A 21,394-nucleotide genomic window follows, 5' to 3' on the forward strand; every position below is an offset into this window, starting at 1 on the left:
TTTAGTATAGTTCAGTTGATTCTGTTTTAGTCTGTGTTTGATCTCAGTAAATTTTCTATTTCAGATCTCCCTATGTTAAGTATCCAGCTTTTTATTTCAGATTTAAATGTTAAAGTGTTGAGGTTTTTGAGTGATAGTGGTATTTTGTTGTAGAGTTTAATACTATGATATAAGAAGCTTTTTTGCCCAAAAGTTGTATTAGTAGTTATTTGTTGGATAAGTTTATGACCATGATCTAGTGTTTCTATTGAACGTGTTTGTTGTTATTTCTTGGGTTTTGTACTTATGAATGTTCTTAACTTCTATTTCACAATATCTTTTGTTGTTTTACAAGCTATATTTCTTTACAAGCTTTTATTATGTACACGATTTTTATCTCTTATATTATGGTTTATGTATTATGATTTAAATATCATGTAAAAGTCAAAAGGCGTTACTATTAGGTACTTGACATAATGAATATCTTTCAACACGTTGAATATGTATTTTGTGTATATATTCTTGTATTTTTGTGCAAGGTCAAATTAAATCCTATTAAGTTGTTGCAGTAAGACAGAAATCCTGGGTTCGATTCCTAGTTGAGACCGTTACTTTTTATTTTTTCTGTGTCTTGTTCTGTTTCATGTTTTGTTTAGATATATTAGTATTATCTTCTACTTCAATAATAAATCAATGCTCAATACATCGGTTGTACTGACCCTGTTTTGTATTACTATCCATTATCTTTTTGAAAATAAAAAATATTTTGATGTGTGCATAGCTGTGGGTTTCTTTTTATTTTCCTTTTCCTGCATTCCAATATTTTTATTTTTAAAATATAATTTTTTTGGGCTAGTGAATGAACCATGTTAGCTGGGTGCAGTTATATTGTCTATGTTTACACTTTTTTTAAATGGCCTTGAGATTTCTTTATGGTCAACGATATATTTACCTGTCTGGACCAAAAGACCGTTTTATTTGTGGTCGTCTGTGGTTAAGGGGGTGACAAAATGGGGCCATACAAAAAGCCCGAAGATATCGATCTAGAGAGTGGTTTATTTATGCTCTAAGCATAACTGATTTGATTAATTGACACGTGTTTTGTTCTGTCAGTCGTTTGATCCTGTTTCAAAACTCTGTTTAACCTTCGCAGTTCATTTTATCATCCCATTCTTATGATAGTTGTTGGTACTAATACGTATATTCATCGGCATCCCTTTTGGTACCGGCAGTTTTTCCGAATCAAACTGAGCGAACACCTTCTTGAATTTTGGCTACGTCATGCTAAAACTTTTGTTTGAAAAATGATTAAACAGTCAATCTGACGTCTACTTATTTTTAGATTAGAGTTTCTATGGAATAATTATAATGTATCTTTGACTTGAGTTTACTAGAGTGAGACAGCAACAGTCTAGGGTTTATATGCAGTTGCAATTGCTCACACTTTCTTCTTCTAATCCCAAATGTCCGATAGCAGAGACGTCAGTCACACTAATTTCCGTTGTTGATCATATCGCGCACTGAATAAATCAGTTGCGTACGGAAGACTTTTTAAACCCTTCTCTGAATAATACGAACAACGTTGGCGTAGCCCGTTTTGGTAAATACGTCGCTCAATAATATTAGCAGATTACAGTTTTAAGTTTGCATTGATTTAAATACTCATATTTTAAAAAGATGGATTTCCGATATTCTGTTGAAAGCCGAATGGCGGATCTAATATAAGGTAATACTGTTTTATCTTTATATTTATATATTAAGTTGTAAATTTTATAATCTAATTATATTCTTGTTCCCAAAAATTGTGAACCAAGAATTGGAAACCAAATATTCAAAGGTTACTTTATCACAATATTTAGTTTCAGTTACATTTGTTTGGGCTTGAACCAATCACAAATTGCCACCACAGAACAGTGCCATGGATATACTTAATCCAGATACTGTTTCCATCAAGACGGAACCAGAGCCCCGGAAAGAAGGCGGAAGTGATAAACCATATACAGACATAGATATCGACCTACCAAATGTAAAGAAGGAATGTTTGCAACATGCGGAGAGAACTCGGTCAGCCAGTAAGTTGAATTTCACCTGTAAAAGTATGTAGGATGTTAAATTCGGAGGTTTGAAATTCATTTCCGCTTTGAAATGTCGTGCAGACAGGACCTCAGGTTTCACCTTATCTTATTTTTGACATAATTGTTTATACATTTAAGATAATAAACTTTAAAGTCTCTTTCGCAAATTCCTGCTTCTACGTGGTGAATCAATGGTATCATCACTCTTTAATATTTAAATTTAAATAGTATATATACATTTTACTGTACATCAATTATCAATATATGCATTGTTTATGCAGGTAGAAATAATGTGGAGACAGTTACCTTCAAGGCTGATCTTAAACCCCAAGAAGACGCTCAAGGGAGATATCCTTACATGGAAATTGACGTAGACCTGCCAGATGTTAAAAAGGAATGCTTAGAACGTTTTGAAACAACTATCCAGACATCAGGTAAAACCTGTTTTCTATGGAATATTTAACATTTCCAGCTATTCCTGGGTGTATTTACATTGTCTTCAAAATCAGGGAACCAGGGCCCCAGAAAGAAGGCGGAGGTGAAATGCCGTATACGGATATTGTTTACGACCTCTCAGATGTAATGAAGGAATGTTTGCAATATGCGGGGAGTTCTCGGACAGTCACTTAGTTGCATTCCATACATATTAAATGTTGAATTTTAAATTCGGGTGTTCGGAATCCATGTCCGTTTGGAAATATCGTGTTAACAGGACACATTTACGTTCTGTTTGTATGTCAGTTTATTTTTTAATGAACATTTGTAGAAAACTGCCAAATAACTACACTCTTACAACTTATATATCGGTCACGGTCATAATCAAGGTTACAAAGTTTCCATTGACTGAAAACAACTCCGTACTGAAGATTCTCAAGATTAAAAGATTTTTCCTTGAATCATGCATCTGACGATCTGAAACGGACATCTCAAGTTATTATTTTTCTCAAAAATATGCAGTCTCTTCTAAAAATTCACGCTTTTCATTGTTTATAAAGGCGTTCTCAATCGTTGAAAAATAATTTAAAGCTTTTAAATAAAAAATGCATTTTGTCGTTTATCTTGTACGTATTATTGATTTGTTTTTTCAGGTAGCGTTAATGTTGAGGCTGATACCATAAAGGCAGAACTTACGCCACGAGAAGAAGATAAGGGGGGTTTTCCTTATATGGAAATAGACATAGACCTGCCTGATCTTAAAAACGAATGCTTAGAACGCATTGAGACTATTACCCAGACAGCAAGTAAAACCGATTTTCCTAGTAACATTTAAAAAAATCTGATAATAATGTAAATGATATCCATTTTTTGAGTATCCTATCATATTTATGAAGTAACTGCGCTTATCTATACTTAGTGTATCTAATTAGTCTTAACTGAGCCTTATTTAACCATGAAATTTTTCATTTTGTCTACAGAGCTGAAGATGCATCTCGCGGAAAAGCTATTCGTATCTCCCGATACTAACTACTCCTGTTCCGACTGCAACTATTCATGTTCTCAAAAGAGCGATTTAAAGAGCCACATGCCGTTTCACACTAAGGAAGTACACTTTACAAAAAGCACCTTAAAGAGCCACGTGCTGATTTACATTGGAGAAAAACGATTTTCATGTTCTGAATGCATCTATACATGTTCTCAAAAGGCCACTTTAAAGAGCCACATGCTGACCCACAGTGGAGTAAAACCTTTTTCATGTCCTGAGTGCAACTATACATGTTCTCAAAAGAGCAATTTAAAGAGCCACATGCTGACTCACAGTGGAGTAAAACCTTTTTCATGTTCTGAATGCACCTATACATGTTCTCAAAAGAGCAATTTAAAGAGCCACATGCTGACGCACAGTGGAGTAAAACCTTTTTCATGTTCTGAGTGCACCTATACATGTTCTCAAAAGAGCAATTTAAAGAGCCACATGCTGACGCACAGTGGAGTAAAACCTTTTTCATGTTCTGAGTGCAACTATACATGTTCTCAAAAGAGCAATTTAAAGAGCCACATGCTGACTCACAGTGGAGTAAAACCTTTTTCATGTTCTGAGTGCAACTATATATGTTCTAAAAAGGCCACTTTAAAGATCCACATGCTGACTCACACTGGAGTAAAACCTTTTTCATGTTCTGAGTGCAACTATACATGTTCTCAAAAGAGCAATTTAAAGAGCCACATGCTGACTCACAGTGGAGTAAAACCTTTTTCATGTTCTGAGTGCAACTATATATGTTCTAAAAAGGCCACTTTAAAGAGCCACATGCTGACTCATAGTGAAGTAAAACCTTTTTCATGTTCTGAGTACAACTATACATGTTCTCAAAAGAGCAATTTAAAGAGCCACATACTTACTCACAGTGGAGTAAAAACTTTTTTATGTTCTGAGTGCAACTATTCATGTTCTCAAAAGGGCAATTTAAAGCGACACATGCTCACTCACAGTGGAGAAAAAAGTTTTTCATGTTCTGAGTGCAATTATTCGTTTTCTCAAAAAAGCACTTTAAAGAGCCACATGCTGACTCACAGTGGAGTCAAACCTTTTTCATGTTCTGAGTGCAACTATACATGTTCTCAAAAGAGCAATTTAAAGAGCCACATGCTGACTCACAGTGGAGTAAAACCTTTTTCATGTTCTGAGTGCAACTATATATGTTCTAAAAAGGCCACTTTAAAGATCCACATGCTGACTCACACTGGAGTAAAACCTTTTTCATGTTCTGAGTGCAACTATACATGTTCTCAAAAGAGCAATTTAAAGAGACACGTGCTGACTCACAGTGGAGTAAAACCTTTTTCATGTTCTTAGTGCAACTATAAATGTTCTCAAAAGAGCAATTTAAAGAACCACATGCTGACACACAGTGGAATTAAATCTTTTTCATGTTCTGAGTGCAACTTTTCATGTTCTCAAAAGAGCAATTTAATGAGCCACATGCTGACTCACAGAGGAATTAAATCTTTTTCATGTTCCGTGTGCAATAATTCATTTTCTCAAAAGAGCGGTTTAAAGAGACACATACTTACTCACAGTGTAGTAAAAACTTTTTTATGTTCTGAGTGCAACTATTCATGTTCTCTAAAGGGCAATTTAAAGCGACACATGCTCACTCACAGTGGAGAAAAAAGTTTTTCATGTTCTGAGTGCAATTATTCGTTTTCTCAAAAAAGCACTTTAAAGAGCCACATGTTGACTCACAGTAAGGTAAAACCTTTTTCATGTTCTGAGTGCAACTATATATGTTCTAAAAAGGCCACTTTAAAGAGCCACATGCTGACTCACGGTGGAGTAAAACCTTTTTCATGTTCTCAGTGCAACTGTACATGTTGTCGAAAGGGCAATTTAAAGAGCCACATGCCGACTCACAGTGGAGTAAAACCTTTTTCATGTTCTGAGTGCAACTATACATGTTCTCAAAAGAGCAATTTAAAGAACCACATGCTGACACACAGTGGAATTAAACCTTTTTCATGTTCTGAGTGCGACTATACATGTTGTCGAAAGGGCAATTTAAAGAGCCACATGCTGACACACAGTGGAATTAAACGTTTTTCATGTTTCCAGTGTAATAATGCATTTTCTCAAAAGAGCAATTTTAAGAGTCACATGCTTGTTCACAGTGGAGTAAAACTTTTGTTTATGTTCTGGGTACAATTATTCATTTTCTCTAAATGCACTTTACAGAGCCAATGCTGACTCACAGTGGAGAAAAACATTTTTCATGTACCCAGATCCACTATTTATCTTCTCGAAAAGGAGATTTTAAGAAACACACACATTAATTATTTGAATAAAGCAATTCAGAAATGCAAGAAGTCTTAAAATAATCAACAATTACGTGAATCCATTAATCTTTACTCGACACAATAAAAAAATGACACCTCTATACGCACTTAATAAATTATTTAATCCACCCGCTCACTTACACTCTTTGTGTATGATGATAATATAGATTAAGTCACTAAATTAAGACAAAAAAATGATTTTTTATGTTACACCTCACAAGAGCGTCCTTGTCTGTACAGTGTTAAGACAGGGGAACTATATCGTCATTTATTTAGGCAGCGTTAAGAGGCGGCTTAAGGTAGGGGCTGTAGGAAGGATTTAATTATATGAAGAAGAAAAAACAGATGCCGGAAACTCTTTCCACATGACTACAAAACTTAGTCGAAGAAACAACCCGTTCTCGTGGAGTCAACATAAACTGTGAACGCGTGTTCTGATGTTAAACTAACTGAAATTTTCATTTTCTTACGCAAATAATCATACAATTACAAAAGTTCCTGCCTTTTTCTAATCGGCACTCAAAGCAACCACTATTCATACATTAAAAAAATGTTATTTTTGTGTTGATGCTTTAATAATAAAACCTTCTGTTGTCACTGTATTATGCAGTAAAATATGTATAATGTTAACGCCCATCGGGGCGTTTAAATTAAATTGATAAATACGTATCTACCTATTTCTAATCGTCACTCAAAGCCACTACTATTAATACATAAGTACCTACTTATTTCTAATCGGCACTCAAAGCAACCACTATTCAAACATACGCGCAACACTCCGTACACTTTTGGGAGCACAAGACAGGCAAACAAAATGTGGTGACCGTATAACACATAAAGATGACAACTCAACACAAATTTAAAAAGTGATGTAGAGCCATGAAAAGCGATGAATCAAAAACAAGGTTATAACAGGTTACTTATACGGATCAGAATCTCTTCAAATTATTCGAAATCCGGTTTAGAACGGGATTGCAGGCCCTTAGCGAATGAATTGATGGTTTCCTGATAAGCTATTAGTAAAATACCAATGTATTATCAGATGTCAGAACACGTTTTCATAGAAATCATTACATATTCGCATTTCATCTTTATATATTATCAAGACATACGCAAGTGCATAAGCACGTGTTCCGATATATTAAAACTAAAGCATTTGTCGAAGGATTTTTGCTGTTTTTCCATCGGGTCGTGTTTTATTAAATATTTTCGCTTAATTATTTTCTTTTTTTAATACATGGTGGGGCAAAAGTAATCAACCAATGTTCTTTTGCTGTATTTTTTTTTTGTTTATGTTAAACTTTGGTACTGCTTATTATTCCGCGTTCTTGCGGAGTAAACCGATTCATGTCTTGTCGATTTGTACTCTTTGTTTGTTGACTTCACAAATGTCAAAACCGAATTGACATTTGGCGCCATTTTCAAAAGTTATAGCGTTTTCCAATAGGGTGATTACTTTTGCCACACCCGGTATTAGCGCGCTCCCTCTAATATTCGTACTTGCATGTCTCCCTTTCCAACCATCTTTGAACGCTTACTAATATACAGTTTTTGTAGGTATATGGATTCAGGTGTGATGGTCAGTAATATTATTTTTTGATATTATTGTTTGTAATTTGTCGGTATCTTTTGTGTTACACCATATAAGATCTATACAAGATGGACGTTGTCCCGTCATTTCTCTAGAATATTTTTTTATTCATAATATTAAATTCATTTCGGACATAAAATTAATGAAATCAGTTTTCATTTCGTTATTATTTTCGTTTGATATGTTAATGTTAAAATTGGCAATTATTTTTATGTTTTTTTTTAAATTCTTTTTTGAAAAAATAATGTGTCTGAATTCATGCATAAAAGTATATTCGTTAAATCCGTGTGTTCAGTAAATGGCGATAATATTAAAACATTTTTTATTTACACATAGATTAAAATGTAGGCAATTAACTCGGTGCATAGGTTAACACTGTGATGTTTTAATAACACGATTTCACAAATACAACAATACCACTGTTTATGTTTATCGCACAAGACGTTAAAAAGTAGCTATAATTCTGAATACATAATTATTGTTCTCACTGGCGAATGCTTCGGTTAACTCGGCTGTGGAACGAACTGCCGGCCTCTGTGTTTCCTCCCTCCTACAACATGGGACGGTTCAAGACCCATGTTCACTCCTTCCTCTCCACAAAAAGACCCTCCACACAGCATCCCCAAAGATGACATAGGCCCTGAGGGATATTATTTTCTTCAGGGCCTCCTGTGTGGAGTTAATATAAAAAAATAAAAATAAAAAAAACATCCGTTTTATGATTTAGCAAATGAATTAATAGTAGAAATTGATTAAAGTTTTTTTTTAATAATCTGATATTTAAATTGAGAATGAATTTGGTATTTTATCTACGATTTTATTACAATAAATTACAGTGGGACAAATATATTCCGAAATATTAATAGTTTTTTCCAGTTCCTTAGTGAAAGTGCAACGTCTCAATTTGATATATAATATTTTTATATCTATTACTGTAGGTAGGTACATGCAGATACAAAAGTGCAATGTCTCAGTTTGACAAATTGCTGCCTTAGTGCTTGTATGTTCAATAGACCATTTGGAAAATTTTACAGGAGACGTTTTTTTTGTTTTTATAGGCAAATTCTAAAAAATTCTCGATTGTGGTAATTTCGTTTTATACATAATGTGTAACAGGAAATGTTTAGAGATCACAGACATAGGAATTAATAGACGAGAAGTTAATGGCGAGGGGTAAAATCAACTGTTGAAGAACGAAGGAAGTAAGGCTGACTGTGATTCGTCAATAAATCAATCTGACAGTAAATAGGCATCTCGCATTATAATATCACCATTTACTTCTTAAAAGTAAAACCTGCTTTTGAATGAATAGACATTTCTACATGGGAGCGCAAATTACTCGCCACGTTATGAACTAATTTGCGAAGTCCAAATTCGGCAAAGTAAGGCAGCTTCTATTTTCAGAGTCGTAGTTAGTTTCAGAGTATTTAGTTAAGACACTTTTACAAATGTCTCATAATTTACTTACCCCAGTAAACAACGATGAGCACACTTGAGAATCGCTACATTGTGATGTGATAGTATATGTTTCTAAAACTGATCCATATAATACGGTGTGAATAAGCTTAAAATAAAGTAAAATAATGCTTACTTATGGAATGTAATACGACAATTGGGTTTATTCTCTTTTTCACATCTATTTTTACAAGTTTTCATATCACAAGTCAACATTTGGCCGTGTTATTTCGTAAAATGAACCGATGATGCCTCGACCATAGTTCGCACAAGAATGATGACGTCACGTTTTCAAATTTCACTTGAGGCCATATGCGAGCACAGCCGGCTCAATGGAACCGGTATGGGGAGTGGGGATAATACGCTTTTAATCACTTAGGGCAGGTCTACTAATATTCATATGTCTATGTTAGAGATCATTTTTCGAAGATTGAAGCTATAATATGCCCATATTATGACTTTAACCCTAGAGTGGGCGCGTCTCTCCGTAAAACGTTAGTGGAAGCGTGGGGAGCATTTTGCCGCTCGTTTTGTGGACTATTTTAAGTAAGAATACTGCAATTTAGTTAATTTATTTTTTGAGGATTTAAGTAAAACACAAATAAAGAATTATAAATTGACATATTTACTGAACTCTGTTCAAAGGAACTTTGGTTTACAGTCGACTTTATAAAATTTAGCATTTTAATTTAATTTTTTAAGTTTTCCTACTATACTTCCACAATATTTATAAAAATGGAAAAAAAAAACACAATAAATATTTTCTAAATCTACAGGATATGCTTTGAAGAAAAAGTCTTCATATAAGTATGTGCCAATGTTCATTGCACAGCAATTTTGAGCATCTGCAACACCCTTTTTTCGTGTGCCTATTTTTCTTTGAAGGATATAAACTGCATTTGCCTTCCTTCTTTGAAGATGATGTTTGTTCTATACGAACAAAGCGATCAATTTGGTTCCTCAGAGGAATATTTAAAGTGTCCACAAAAGACCTTGCGATCATATATGGCTTAACCAGGACCATCGCAATCTCCTTCAAGTACTGTCAGCGTATCATCAAGTGTTCAGTATTGGCTTTGTAAATTATTTGGCTATTTAAACCGGCAATATTCATCATTGAAAAAAACAACATCATTGGACTCATTTACGTAAATATGAATTTTATTGAAAATTCTGGCATGGGTCTGGACACGTATGATACACTGAAATAAAAGGGCTTTTTTAGTTTTTACAATAGAAGTATCATAAGTTATAGTGTACATTTAAACTTTGTAAATAAATAACTGTTATTTACTCTAAGCATAATATAATATCCAATTGCTATAGACTTGCGATTATAATGATACGTAATAATAATAGAACATTCACCTTTTCATTATATCCACAACACTGTAATTTATTGGTGAACTAAGAGTGTCCGACTACTTATTAGTTTCTTTATTTAGAAGTACCTACTATAATACTCACAAGTTATTCTTATATTTAGTTTGAAGTATCACTTGTATTTTTCATAATAAGTGAATAGTTTTCATTTTGAGAAAATAAATGTATTAAAACGTAAATAATATAGAGCAAATTTTTTTCTTCCGTGAGTAGGCGCGCAGTGAGCAAATCGCCGCCGGACGACACTTGATGGTAACAACTTCCTTGTCAAGCAGCCCCCCGCGTACCGATGGCGTCCAATCTTTCGGCACGGGTTGCGAACGATAGCGGGGGCAGCTACTAAGAAGCGCAAAGTTTACGCGCAATAGATTTAAGAATTATTTATCAACGTTTTTTTGCAGAGGGCGGAAAAATGCTCATAGCGCGCCCACTCTAAAGTTAATAGGCTACTAGCTTGACAGAACTGAAATAATAACAGAACTTGAAAAAATCTTTCGCATTACTGGAGAGTTACATTTATACATTTATATTAAGAAATTAACTTCAAGATCATTATTTGTCATGAATTCTTTATCGGAAAAGAAAATTTCTTTGTCCTGATAAAAGAGAGTCACGATTGTTATATTTTTTGCATAAAATATAATTTTATTAATGAATTTTTTTTTGGAAAAAAATTAATATATATTGAACTATTAGTAGGAGAGGCGTTTTTATCGTAGCCAGTAAACGATTTTATTTCGTTTTTCTAGTTGTGTTTTTTTTAAGGGTCACGGATTTCTCACAGTTAATAGATTGAAGATCTGCTAGAGCTATTATATTTACAAGACGCAAGTCGAAAGAAATTGTAATGTTCTTAAAAGGCCATTGAAGGTTCATTGAAATTATATTAATTGTCTATGACTTCATTCTTGTCTATGCATAACCTATATATTTTTTCACACGTGCTTTCTTCTCCGACAGTCTTTCTTCCTGTTTCTAAACTCTGTTTATCCCGCCCTGTTAAACTTATTATCCCATACATGTGATGGTTATTGGTAAGTTATAGTACTTAAATTCATCGCTATTCATTTTGGTAGCGGCCGTTCTTCCAGTTTAGTTAGGGAATCATTGGGCGTTTTGTCACAGCAGAATGTTTAAACTGTCAATTTGACATCTACCTATTATTAGATTAGAATTTCAAATGCATTTTAAAAAATTACAACAAATATACGTATTACAGGTGTTTTATTACATTTGGATTACAACGGAATGGCGGTAGACATGTGACCCCGGAGTGAAAGAGGTCGAAAAAAATTTTTCTTCGAATTTCAAAAACCCTATATCATTTAATGTTGCTGTAGATAAATAGCTGTTGAAAAATGTTTTTTTTTGACATATGATCTTCAGGTGGCGCAGAGGACCTGAAATTTTAAAAAAATGATCGATTCTGGAATTTTAAAAAAAATTTAAAACAAAATGATTATCATATTTAACTTTATTATTTGCATTAAAATATAAGGAACATTAAGAATATATATAATTTTTAATCATTTCAGCCTTCAGTCGTGTCATGTGCGTATGAGGTAGCTCCCTGAATTCCAGAGGAAAAGTGTAATTTTGTTTCGAATTTCGGCATTTCTTTTCTCGATTTTATTCTTGCTCGAATATATCCATCGCGTGCTGTACTTCCGCAAAGAGCAAAGCTAGTTTCAGTGACCACCTCTCTCCACAGTCTGTATGTGACAGGGAAAATTTTCAATCCGGATATTTATATCTTCGTTCATAATTTTGTCCCATAATTCACTGTCACCGTATTTTTTTGTGAATGGTGGCTCGAATATTTTTTCTGTCTTCTAGTTTATCAAATCATAATAATCGTTAGCTTCGATGTTTAGTTTTGGAGTCAAGAATGTCCTTACTTTTTTCTCCTTTGCATTTTGTCGGGCTTTAAGAATTCTTCTTACTGCTAATTGTTTTATATGCTGTCTTTCGTCTTGTAGCATCGCTAATAAAATATTTTCAGAATGAGCGAAGAAAGAGTTCCGCTCGATTATTCGAAAAACAATTGTTTTCAGCTCATATTTTAAATAGGAGCATCTTTTTATCATACTAAGGACATGTTTCGGACCATCTTTACATGAAAGTTTTGTTTTTATGGTGTTTTGTTTTTCATTGGCGCATACACTTTTATCACAAACGTAGCAATCTCAACCAGACTATGAGTTGGAAACTTTGTTGCTACATATCTTCTCAATATTCTATTTGCACAGGTTAGCCAACGAGAGTGTGCCAGCTTTCCTGGTTGCTTATTAGCCAAATCAGTTTTTACGCTGCCTTGTGTTACAGCTTGACAAATTTCATACAGATATTTTTGATCATTGCTTAGAATTTTCACGTCGATATCGGGTAAGACTGTCGTAATTTTATCAAATTTCACCACAGGGAGGTCTTCACAGTGCTGTAACATCTTGCCAATGACTCCTGCGAACGTATTGGGACCTGAAGTACTGCCATCCAAAGTATTAAAAAGATGACGCAGTGGTAATTCGTTGGCATGCAAAAAACATATAAACCAGTGTAATGGTCTATTTAAATGTCTTTCAATCAATGCGATTGCTCCATTCTTGAAGTCCGTGTTTACAGCCGTTCCATCGCATCCAATGGCTACGATGGTTGATAAATCTCAGAAGTGCAAATTTAAAAATTCTACCATTGAATCCCTAATAGAATTAGCGGTTCCAGAAGGAGGCGCGACGTGGCCAATGTACTGAGAATCTGGCTCGGAGAGCAAAACAATATTTTCTTCAGTAATGGTTGTCCTGTGGTACTTGTTATCATGTTATTCCTGCACAATGGTCTTGTCTTTCCGACCATCAAAATATAACCCACTCCCGAAGCTCGAAATCTGCCTTCTTTGCAACTCTTCTCGAACTTTTCGGCGCTCGCGTCGTAATTTACTTCTATCTATTACTTTTGAGAAATCTTGTTTAGAAATAAAACCAATATCTAGAAAAACTGCACTGGCGATGGTTGATGCTGATCTGTCGGAGACACCAGTCCTGTCACAGGCAGTGGCAAGATTTTTTAATCGATGCCTCATCTTTGGACGAATTGTGTGCTTTACGACCCTTGCCAGTTAAAAACAATATTAATAGTGATAATGGCAGTGATAATGACAAAAACCATAGTAATAATGATAATAACAATTGTGTACTATTTCCCCGACGTAAGGGAAGAAAACGAGGGTGTAGAGCCGGGAGGAAAGTTAAGCTAGTTAAAATCTTGCGTTTAGCACAAACCAGGAATGCTCGTCCGCCTAAGTTTTTAACCGTTGCCGCCTGGAATGCGCGATCCATTGGAAACAAACACGATGATATTGTGGATCTGATACGTGACAAAGGTATTCACATTTTGGCGCTATCGGAGACTTGGCACGAAAATGCAGACTCACTTTCAATCAAAAACCTTCGATCAAGCGGGTTCTCGGTTTATGAAGCTGCAAGGCCCATTAAAGATGATACAACGAACATTAATTTTACAAATCATGGGGGAGTTGCAATTGTAGCGCAAAGTGGTATTCGTTTAGACAGTATAGGGATACGTCAGGTTTATACTACTTTCGAGTTCGTCAGTTGCAAGGCTTCTGCCAATGGTGCATCCCTCGTCATAATCTCCATCTACCGTCCCGGGTCGTGCGCACCGACTGCAATTTTTTTTAATGAATTCAGGTCTCTCCTAGAATGCACCTCCAACTACAACTGTGATGTTATCATTTTAGGAGATGTAAATATTCACCTAGAAAAGAAAACTGATCTCATGTCCAAAAAATTCACCAAAATCCTGTGTGACTTCGGCTGCGAGCAGTGGGTAAACTCAGCTACTCATGATGCAGGAGGTACACTTGATGTAATCATTTCCCGAGTTGGGTCTCCCCCGAATAGAACTCACGTGACTGACATTGGACTATCGGATCATCGTCTCGTCACATCCGTGTTTGCCTTCGATCCTCCAAAATTGGAGTTTAAATCCGTTATCTCTAGAAATTGGAGAGAATTCGACTTCGAGGCATTCTGCAATGAACTGAAAATCTCACCGCTCTGTGATAAGGAAAAGTTTTGTAAATACCAGGTAGAACAGTTAGTAATTCTTTATAATTCTACGCTACTGGCATTACTTGACAAAAATGCGCCTTTCACAGAGAAGGTCTGCCGCATTCGAAATGGCTGCAAATGGTTCGATGCTGAATGTCTCAAGAAGAAAAGGGAAATGCGAAAATTCGAGAGGTTGTACAGACGAAACCCGACTTTCAGCAATCGGCAACTTTGGATTGCGAAACAAAATGCTTACAAGGAAGAAGTAACGCAAAAAAAAACTAACTTTTGGTGTGAACAAATTGAGGCAGAAAAGGACCCTCGAAAACTGTGGCAAAATATAAAAACTTTATGTGAAGAGAGCAACATCAAGATTGATTCCTCTCTCGAAGCGGATAGTCTTGCGACATATTTTAGGAGTAAAGTCAAAAAAATTCGGGCTCTCGGTGGGGTAGGATTGCCTTCTGTCGCAGCAACAACTCCGCTCACTGGTAACTTCACTACTTTTGCAGCAGTAACGGAAGAAGATGTCGTACGTGCTGTAAAGTCTTGCCCAAACAAGCAATGCGCTCAAGACCCCATACCGACCTGGCTCTTAAAGAAATGTCTCCCGGATATAGCACCTGTAATTACCGAAATTATCCGGAAGTCTCTTGTAAATTCACTTGTACCGGGATCACTTAAAAAATCAATTATAACTCCAATTCTAAAAAAACAAAATCTTAATACTGATAAAACAGATAATTACAGGCCAATATCCAACCTACCATTCCTATCAAAACTGCTTGAGAAAATCGTTGCCAAACAATTAGTGGGGTACTTGAACTCCGCTGGTCTGTTTGCCAAAAATCGATCCGCTTATCGACGGTTTCATTCAACGGAAACTGTTCTTTTGCGGGTTGTTTCAGACTTGATCATCGGGATGGAAGCAGGTGAGTTGGGTTTGATATCTGTTCTTGACATGAGTGCGGCATTTGACACAGTAGATCATAGTATTTTACTAAATGTGCTTGAAACCGAATTTGGCGTTCGAGGTGATGCACTCCAATGGATGACATCGTACCTGTCTGGACGAGTAGCCTCAGTAACTTTCAATAAACGTACATCACCTGAAACTCCCATAGAATTTGGAGTTCCTCAGGGTTCTGTCCTAGGCCCCATTCTCTTCATTCTCTATACGAATCGCCTTGAACGACTATTTCACTCAGCTGGCTTTGAATCACAAGGCTACGCAGATGATCGTTTGATTTTCAAGTTTTGTTCTCCGGACGAAAAAGACGTCCTTAAAAACGAGGTGGTTAGCCTCATTAACACAATCTCAAGTTGGATGTCTGTCAATAAACTTAAACTAAATCCCACAAAGACAGAATTTATGTGGATAGCTTCCCCTGGAAGGCAAGCTCTCCTTGACTTCAGTCCAATCCGTATTCAGGATACGGATATAATCCCTTCTGCAGAAATAAAATTTCTAGGTTTCACTATGGACAATATTCTTTCTCTTGAATCGCAAATTTCAAAAGCTGTGAGTTCTGGTTTTTTCCATTTAAGGCAGATAAAATCAATCAGGAGATGCCTTCTCTCTGATGGAGCAAAGTCACTCATAAATTCGTTCGTCGTCTCACGTATGGACTATTGCAATAGTGCATATGCCGGCCTACCTCAGAAACAAATCAATAGAATCCAGTCAGTTTTTAATGCTGCGGCAAGAATGATTTTTGGTGAATCTAAGTATTGCCGTATAACCCCACTTCTAAGGGATCGCCTTCACTGGCTTCGATGCCCTGAAAGAATAGAGTTTAAGATCTGCTTAATGACCTTTAAAGCATTGCAAGGAATGGCGCCAGCATATATATCGGAACTATGTATCCGACAAAACTTAAGTAATAGACAGCTTACTCTAAGGTCAGCAGATCTAGATGTTAGTAATCGTCTAATCGAAATTTCTAGGTCAAATCGAGCTGTTTACTATGATCGTTCTTTTAGTGTAACAGGCCCTCTCATCTGGAATAGACTTCCCTCAGCTCTTACTAATCTCCAGAATTTGGCTGAATTTAAACGAGCTTTAAAAACAAAATTATTTAAAAAATCTTACCATTTATAAATTTTAACTTCTTTTCAATATTTTATAATAAGCCATTTTCTAAAACTTCCGGTAATTGTTTGGTTTCGGTTGTCTCCTTATTGTACCTTTTTAAAGTGTCTGCTCAGAAAATTCTCATTTCTGAGCACAAACTGCCTCCTGTTTTATGTTATGTTTTAGTTTTAATATTCGTGTTTTGTCCTGTTCACTGTTATTGTTATTCTAAGTTTTGTCATCACTTTGTATAAACAGTGTATTTAGTGTTATAATATTAGATCTGTATTGGGTAAGGCACACTGTAGGAATAATTTTAAGAACCATTAATACTGAATTACCATTTTTTTTTAAGTTTGTTATACGAGTAGTTAAGCGCACTTGAAGTGAAATGCCACTAAACTGCGCTATATAAATTCCATGTTATTATTATTATTATTATCTGATTTGTTTGTGAATTCGATGTGGACGGCGTGGAGTATGCCGGAAAAAGTGTATAAAAGTCTGGATCTTGATTGCTGTCTGATAATCTTACACTATCATCCGAGGTCTCTGAAGTCTCTGGTGATGGGCTCAGAGTTTTCTCAACAGTCTGTTTTTGAAGTAATTTATTTTGCCTCATCAGTCGTAATTGCCTGCGCTCCAAAGCCTTGGTTGCCACTGTATCTTTTGAGCCGATAAACATTTTGCGGCTACTTTTCTGATCTTGCAGGAATTCTAGCTCCTTCTTGGGTATTTTCACTAAACATTTACAAAAATCGACACAAATGCACTTGCAAACCGCAATATCAAAGAGTTTTTTTGTTGCATCTTCATAAAATTCAGTTTTCTTTTTAGGTACTCGACATTTCTTTAAGCATTTGTACTTGTGATAATACCGGGTAAGTTCAGTTACAATTTGACGTTCAGTTACAATAGGAATAGACGCTTTATTCCACAACGTAATTAGATCAATTGCAATTATTTCACATATATCTTTCACAGAAGGATCTTTTCCATTTGATAACCACTGCAAGTTTCTTATCCACAAATAATACTTTATTACATCCGAATAAGTTGGCAAGACATTGTCTTTTAATTTTTCTGGGCCACCAAACATAGAACACATTGAATTTTTTCATATTTAAGGCATATTACAAAGAAATCACAATCAACTTTTCGCAGCTGTTCCAACGAACGTGCACTCCACGCTAATGTCTGTTAATTACTGATTGACTGCAGCTGTTGATACGCAAAATAGTGTCAAAGGGTGGGGGGGAGAGGGGTAAGTTAGATGGCTAAAACTAAAATACATTTTGTGACGTTTCAGCTGGATTAGATGATGTCCTTGTTTACTAACAAAATCTGAAAAAAACACAATTTTTTGTAGAACTTTAGGGTCAGTGCGCCACCTGAAGATGAAGTTGGAATTTGATGATATTTTGTGTACTTTATAGGGTACTACCAAGGCACCCATTGCTAATATAGGAAACACGAAATTTGAAAAAAAGTTTTTTCACTCCGCCCTACTAGACATAACAGTAAATAAATAAAGAATTTACCCAAGATAAACGACGTCTCTCTCAACCTTTGTCAAAACTTCAAGGTTTTCTAATTTGTATTTTTGCTACGACTTAAGAAGCGAAATTTAAAAAACTTTATTATGTTAGAATTCCGTTAGAACTTTGTTCTGTTTCAGATATATTTGTTTGGGGTTAAAAAAATTACCAAACTCTACCAAAGCAGACCATGGATCTACTGAAGCCAGATACTATATCCATCAAGACGGAACCAGGGCTCCAGGAAGAAGATGGAGGTGAAATTGCATTTTCAGATTTAGATTTCGGCCTCCCAGCTGTAAAGAAGGAATGCTTGCAATATACGGAGAGTACTCAAACAGCCAGTTAGTTGCATTGCATATGTGTAAAATGTAGAACCTTAAATTCGGATGTCCGGAATCCATCTCTGAATTGAAATGTTGTGCAAACAGGACAAATACTTTTTCACAACATCCTGTCTTTTAATTCATGTGGTGTATATATTTATTTTTTTATTCTTTATATTGGCTTTCACCCATTAAGAGTGATCTTGGCCATACATTACAACATTTTTCTTATTAATAAATACAACAAATTACAGGATAAAATTGATTACACAACATGACATAACATAACGCAACATAAATAAACTAAACATAACATAAACATAACATAAACATAACATAAACATACCATAAACATAACATAAACATAACATAAACATAACATAACATACTTAACATAAACGGTACAGAGCTGGTAACAGTAGATTATTATAAAAATAGGAACCTGTGTACAATATAAGTGGAAGCTTTTCGTTATTTAACCAAAGATTTTCTAAAATTAGTAGCGTTTTTTTTTAACAGAATTATGATATTGGCAATCTTATCAACAAACACAGCAAATGGGAGTAAACAAATGTGATTATAAAACATAAAGATAAACATAACACAAACATACCATGAACATAACATAAACATATCATAACATAACATGAACATGACATATCCTAAAAATGAACCTACCATAAATATAACATGGGTGTAACATAAACATAACTTAAAAAAAAACAAAACAGCTGGTAATAATAGGTAATGACAAAATTGTAAAAATAGGAACCTGTGCACAATAGTAGTGGGCATTTTTTGTTATTTTAAAGAACAGATTTTTTCCAAAATTAGAAGCATTATTTTTTTAAACAGTACTATGAAATGAATATAAACAAATAATACAATAAAATAATCAAGAAAAATATACAAATGCATAAAGAATAGTGTTTTATCTCAGTCAAAATATGCAGAGTTGGGATTAGTAAAAATAGATTAAAATAAAGATGAAAATAGGAACCTGAACAAATGAATACAAATGAAAGTGAAAGAAATTTGGTTTATATTTATTATTATGGTCAGATATTAAGGCCATTTTTATAAATAAATTTTGCCAACAAATGGTAAATTTCAGGAGTGCTTAGACTAAGAAGGCAGGGTATACTGGTAGGCAATTTAATATCAAGTTTTACCAATTCATGCATGAAGTTTGGAAATTGGTCATTGATAGGACACTCAAAAAAATTATGGTCCAGAGTATCCTCTGACCCACAATCACAGTACGGCGAACTGACTATGTGGAACCTGGCAAGATGGCTAAGAAAACAAGTGTGACCCAGCCGCATTCGGGTTAAGGAAGAAATATATTTTTTAGGCATGGTATTGTATTTGTGAAACCAGGGCTTAACAGGAATAGAAGGTTGAATTAATGAGTACTGGTGAGCTTTTATCACAGAGGATTTTTTCCATTCAGAAGACCATTGGAGTTGGTACTTAGTTTTTAGAATAGGGAAATGATCTCTAACTGGAATAGGGATATCACTTAATCATCACTTATAGGGATATCACTTTATCATGTGGTGTATATAGTATTTACCTTAAAATGCGTCCTTGCCGGAAACCATCAAAATACAGCACTCTTTTAAATGTTTTATATTATTTACAATAAGTTGTCGACTCCTCGATTTTCAGCTAATTTTATTTTGGACATTAAGTAAATAACGCGTATTTTTATACGTTAAAAATTTGTGGTTAACTTGGTGTACTAAATTAACGTCTCGATTTATTCAGTTGGAGCGTTTATTTAAGAATGCACAAATAACAATTACTACACACAATAACGCGTTTATTTTACGGGATAAATACGAAGAGGCACTATATTATTTTTGGCGCGGAATGCGCGTGAATAATTTAGATCAAGGTTACAAACGCGGCGTTATACGTTGGCTGACTGGGTAAAAATTACTGACTACTAGCTGCGTTGGGCCTATTCATATAGCCCAGCCGGCGGCGGTGGTAAGTACGCGAGACCGCTGGTAAACTACTGGTCCCTCGCTTCAGCGAGATTCTTCTGGTAGTTTCGATGGCGATGGCGAAATGTACATAGTTCAACTCTCAAAATATTGTCGTAGGTAGCTCGCTTGGACGTCGCGAATAGGTAGCTCTTAGACAGGTAGTTGGAACCTTTTTACATTACGCGATGAAATTTGTTGCATAAAAAGACTCGTACATTCTCATCCCATGCGTTTTAAACCGGTCGGCTTTCTCGAATACTCTAGCAGTATCGATCGCTACAAATTTATAAATATTGATTTAGAAAACACTATCTCATTGACTTAAAACTCTCTACTTACGGTGTAGAGAGCAGGGTTTTTATTTCTTGAAGAAGTTCCCTTATGCGGACGTCTGAGGTCATTTTTATCTGACATTGGCCTTTAAAACTTCCATCCAAATTCCCATTTCTACATTGTTGATCAATGGTATCTTTATTCGTAAAAAAATAGTTTATTTTTTTTCAATTAAAAAAATGTTTCGTTTTATATCAATGGTTCGATGATACATGGCTGCCCCCATGTGGGTACATTTGGAGCAGTTTGATCCAGGCGTCGAATATTTAACCTAACACATGGCCCTTTATATTATTTTTTTAGCGTTACGAAAAAACACAAATCATCATTTTATCAATTACAGTGATATCCTGCCTTCGCGTGTACTAATTTAGACTGTTAGGGCAGCCAAAATAAACTCGCGCCAGGCGCCGTTTGGTTCGGAGCTGGCCATGCAAAGATATATTCTATTTATTGTCCTTTTTTATTCCAGGAAGCATAAATGTGGAGACAGTTACCATAAACGCGGATCTCTTACCCCGACAAGTTGAAGCGAGGCTTACTTATATGAAAATTGACATAGACCTGCCGGATGTTAAAGAGGAATGCTTAGAACGCTTTGGGAGAATTACCAAGGCAGCAGGTAAAACCAATTTTCATTGTAAACTTGAACGATTCGGCCACTCCTATTTTTTAACGTTTCTAGGAACTTGCTTCGCTTATTTACTCTAAGTTTAGGTAATAAGTTTAACCGAGTCATTTTCATCCATGTTATTTTTCAAATTTGTCGACAGATCTTCAGACGCATTTTGTGGGAAAAGGATTG

The 21,394-nt window shown here is 35.1% G+C and overlaps 2 protein-coding genes across 2 annotated transcripts in view; both read left to right on the forward strand.

Moving 5' to 3' along the window:
- The window catches only part of LOC149415825 (uncharacterized), a 198,941-nt gene that overhangs the window by 94,114 nt on the left and 83,433 nt on the right, over positions 1 to 21,394 (forward strand). The gene's annotated exons all lie outside the window — the stretch shown is intronic.
- LOC149415828 (uncharacterized) lies at positions 1,108 to 21,070 on the forward strand. The gene is made up of 6 exons (XM_089641633.1): positions 1,108 to 1,705; positions 1,839 to 2,051; positions 2,336 to 2,488; positions 3,143 to 3,295; positions 3,470 to 3,732; positions 21,062 to 21,070. Exons 2-6 carry the CDS (start codon positions 1,898 to 1,900, stop codon positions 21,068 to 21,070), a joined length of 732 nt encoding a protein of 243 aa, XP_089497759.1. The 5' UTR covers positions 1,108 to 1,705; positions 1,839 to 1,897.

The sequence above is a fragment of the Hesperophylax consimilis genome, chromosome 17, assembly GCF_061612785.1.
Source record: "Hesperophylax consimilis isolate HC1 chromosome 17, BYU_Hcon_1.0, whole genome shotgun sequence".
NCBI classification, from domain to species: domain Eukaryota; kingdom Metazoa; phylum Arthropoda; class Insecta; order Trichoptera; family Limnephilidae; genus Hesperophylax; species Hesperophylax consimilis.

Bases quoted from the DNA above. Each gene is read 5' to 3' on its own strand.
- LOC149415828 (XM_089641633.1), top strand. From the start codon at position 1,898: ATGGATATACTTAATCCAGATACTGTTTCCATCAAGACGGAACCAGAG. The intron at 2,489-3,142 runs GTAAAACCTGTT...TTGTTTTTTCAG, and splicing joins AACAACTATCCAGACATCAG to GTAGCGTTAATGTTGAGGCT. The intron at 3,296-3,469 runs GTAAAACCGATT...TTTTGTCTACAG, and splicing joins GACTATTACCCAGACAGCAA to AGCTGAAGATGCATCTCGCG.